Raw genomic sequence first — 3,414 nt, 5'->3', positions numbered from 1 at the left:
AACGGTTCTTGTCTTGCTCGGCCGGCCGGTGTGATACATTATCACTGATAACAAGATGCGCTCAGTTTGTAATTTTTTGCAATCATTATGCTGTTTACGAATTAGATGTGTGTTTAAGTGCCTATTGTATATTTAATTATTTAAGTACTGCGGAATGGAGTATCAAGACTAACCATTCTGGTTTAACGATGCTTTTGGATCAAAATATTATGTAATTGTGATTTATCTTTAATAAATAATAAGTATTTTTTTAGGATTTCATTTCAGTTGTATTTTTTTGGTATTTTCATCAACTCAGATTGCTTGGAAACAAGTGAGTTGAAAATGAAATGACAATTATACTTATTAAATAATACTAAATGAATACTGTCTTTGAACTAAACCTTTCATATCCTTGAATTTATATTCACATAAGTATTACCAAGCAGTAAAATGATACACCTATATGCACACGTGCATTCCAAGTTGACGCTGCAGTAATTTTATCCGTCTTTGAATGGCCGGCTTGTTGCAAAATATTAGGTTCATCTAATGTCAATTGATTAAAAAATAAATGTCTGGGAATTGGAACATATACCTATAGGTTTAAATAGGTACTTTGTTATCTGGTACAAGCACCTGCAATAACATGTTACTCCTCGCAGGCCGCAAAAATATGTGACACCCTCTTATGACTCTACAAATTTAATAAGGTCTTCGAAGAGTAACATGTTATTGCAGGTGACTGTACCAGATAACAAAGTATCTATTTAAAACCATAGGTATATGTTCCAATTCCCAAACATTTAAACAATGGATATTTTTGCGACCTTCGTTGTGTAACATATTATTGCAGGTGACTGTACAAAATCAGTTGAAACTTTGAAAGGGCCTCGGAAACAGTGAAAGCACCCATAGAGATTCATTAAGAAAACATATGTGAGAGTGTGACTGTTGTTAATGGTTTTTCAATAAAAAGTTCGATAACGCTGCATGTGACTGCCCCACTACTGACTCTACTTCACCACACATAAGAATATGAACTTTATTAACACAGCACAAGACATACAATCAAATGAATTAAGAACGTAAGATTGTTATTATGTAGGGGGGCAGTGCTATACTCATTTCACACTTCGATCCGACATTGCAACTGGTCAGTATTATTTCGCAATCTGCGCTCCGTTGCGCTTAACATACATATACGTATTTTGCACTTAAAATAATCGTGCAACGAACTGTGAGAGTGTAGACCAAGTTCCGTGGTTTATATTGTGACATTTACAACTTTTATACAAATCTCGTGAATTCAACTACGCATATTTCAAGTTACAGTTTGCATCATGGCACCGATTGCGACTTACGTGTTTTTCGATCTCGGAACAACCGGTCTACGTAACAGACATCCTAAAATAACAGAAATACATATGATAGCGTACAGGTGTGAAGATCTTCGAAAACATTTTCGGGATGGAGCCGAACGTCTTGCATGTGAAAAGCTCCACTGCCGACTTGAAAATGATGAGATGTGTTTAATAAGCCGAGAAGATTATGACTACGAGGAATGTAGCCTGAAGGATGAGACATGCCGTTTTCTTGAAGATTTGGAAAAACCTGTGTGTCTGATCGCGCACAGCGGAAATAAATTTGATTTTCCTTTATTGAACGAAGAACTAGCTGATGCTGAAGGGTTTTCACCGAAAGGTATCGTCTGTGCCGATACGGTGGCCGCTTTCTATGATATTTTCGAACCAGATTCTAAAAAGACTTCTTATAAAGAACGAAGAAGTGGATCTTATCCGTGGCCTGATTATCATTATAAAATGAGTTATCGCTTGGAAGATGTGTATAAAAGAGTGTTTAGAGTTACACCTATGCTATATGATGCTAAGGATCGCAACAAGGCAATGGCCAAGATTGCTTTGACCCAAGGATTCCAGTTTATGCTCTGGGTGGCTGAAAACAACTTGCCATTTATTTCTTTTTTGGAAGTGTAATTTAACAAAAATATTGCCAAGTAATGAAGGGAGTAATCTATCTGGGCGAATGAACTTTTAAAGACACTTTTCACGTCTCTGGTGTTACCAAAATGTCTCTGGAGTAACCAAAAATCACATTTCGTAGAGCAAATCGCATGATTCCACGCGTAACATAAAATGTATATAAAAGTAATATACCTATTATCCATGAGAAATTTTCGATAAGTTTTTAAACGATATTTATGTCGGCTCGATTCGGAAAATGATTAGATTTCTACTAGACTTCAACAAGTTACGATACGGATAATTTAAAGATATTTGTAAGATAGATATGTCAAATTTGACGTTTCCGCGATTCTGGAGGTCCTCTTGAACGATTTCGACATGTTATGACTTAGATATCCAAGTCACATCTAGTCGATATCTAACGTAGATCTAGTTGATATCTAAATCGTCTTAAGATCTTGTGATTATCTCGAAATCCGAATAGGCCTGTAATATATCGTGGACAGAATCTAATGTCGGTCTAAAAGTTGATTCGCCCATCTAATCACCTGTAACGTGTAAGTACTATTTGTCGTACCTTTAATTAGGTTACCCTACTTAGTTTGTTAAAGTTTGATTGACCTATAAGTTAGTGAAAGTGAATTTCGAAACCCTATTTTTTACTTGTAATTGAGACTAGAAATTGCACCAAAGTTTACTGTAAAAATCTAAACAGGTGATTTGTTGAATGTATTTGTAATGTGAATTGGTCTCCAAAAAAACGGCGTATAAAGGTTCACTGGAAGAGATCGCTCATTAGGAATAAATCCGTTTGAATATCATGAGGATAATTTTACGTTTTTTTTTGTAGGTATGGTAGGTTAGGTTAGGTTAGGTTAAAAAAAAAAAAAAAAAAAAAAGGTTATGCTAAGCATACGTTTTTATTGGAAATAAAATAGGAAAATAATCGTTGTTTTGTTTTGTTTGTGTAAGAAAAGTAAATAAACCCAATATTGATAGTAATGGGGCGAAAACAAAAAAAAACTTTAATTCGGGGTAAAATGAACCCAGAAAGCGCGTTAAATAATACCATCAGTGTGCTACCAAAATTAGTCATTTTTATTTTAAATTCCATGTAGGTATGTAAATGTGTTAGCGTACGCTGTAAACTAATACATAATTGTATTTATTAAATAAATACAATACAATTTATAAAGACAATTTTGGTAACAATATGGAATCAATTAAACGCGTACAAATCAAGGCGTAATTAAGACCTTAAATATCTTAATAGTTATGGCAATTAACTAATTACCTCTCGGTAACGGTAATAACTACTTTGTCATTATTGTTACTACAAATAACAATTCGGTATGTCATAGAAATCGTCAACATGTAGAGAGATAGAGAGAGATCGATTGAGATCTTTATTTGCATACCAGTTATTTCACATAAACCTACATGGACCCTA

The 3,414-nt window shown here is 34.3% G+C and overlaps 1 protein-coding gene across 1 annotated transcript; it reads left to right on the top strand.

The window, feature by feature from the left end:
* The first annotated feature begins 1,126 nt into the window (after nucleotides 1-1,126).
* On the top strand, nucleotides 1,127-2,815 carry LOC134795837 (three prime repair exonuclease 2-like). The gene has a single exon (XM_063767771.1). It carries the CDS (start codon nucleotides 1,323-1,325, stop codon nucleotides 1,974-1,976), a length of 654 nt encoding a protein of 217 aa, XP_063623841.1. The 5' UTR covers nucleotides 1,127-1,322; the 3' UTR covers nucleotides 1,977-2,815.
* The last annotated feature ends 599 nt before the right edge of the window (nucleotides 2,816-3,414 follow it).

This window comes from Cydia splendana, chromosome 12, assembly GCF_910591565.1.
Source record: "Cydia splendana chromosome 12, ilCydSple1.2, whole genome shotgun sequence".
Classification (NCBI taxonomy): domain Eukaryota; kingdom Metazoa; phylum Arthropoda; class Insecta; order Lepidoptera; family Tortricidae; genus Cydia; species Cydia splendana.
The sequence above is the reverse complement of the archived record's forward strand: the minus strand, read 5'-3'. Positions and strand labels throughout refer to the sequence as shown.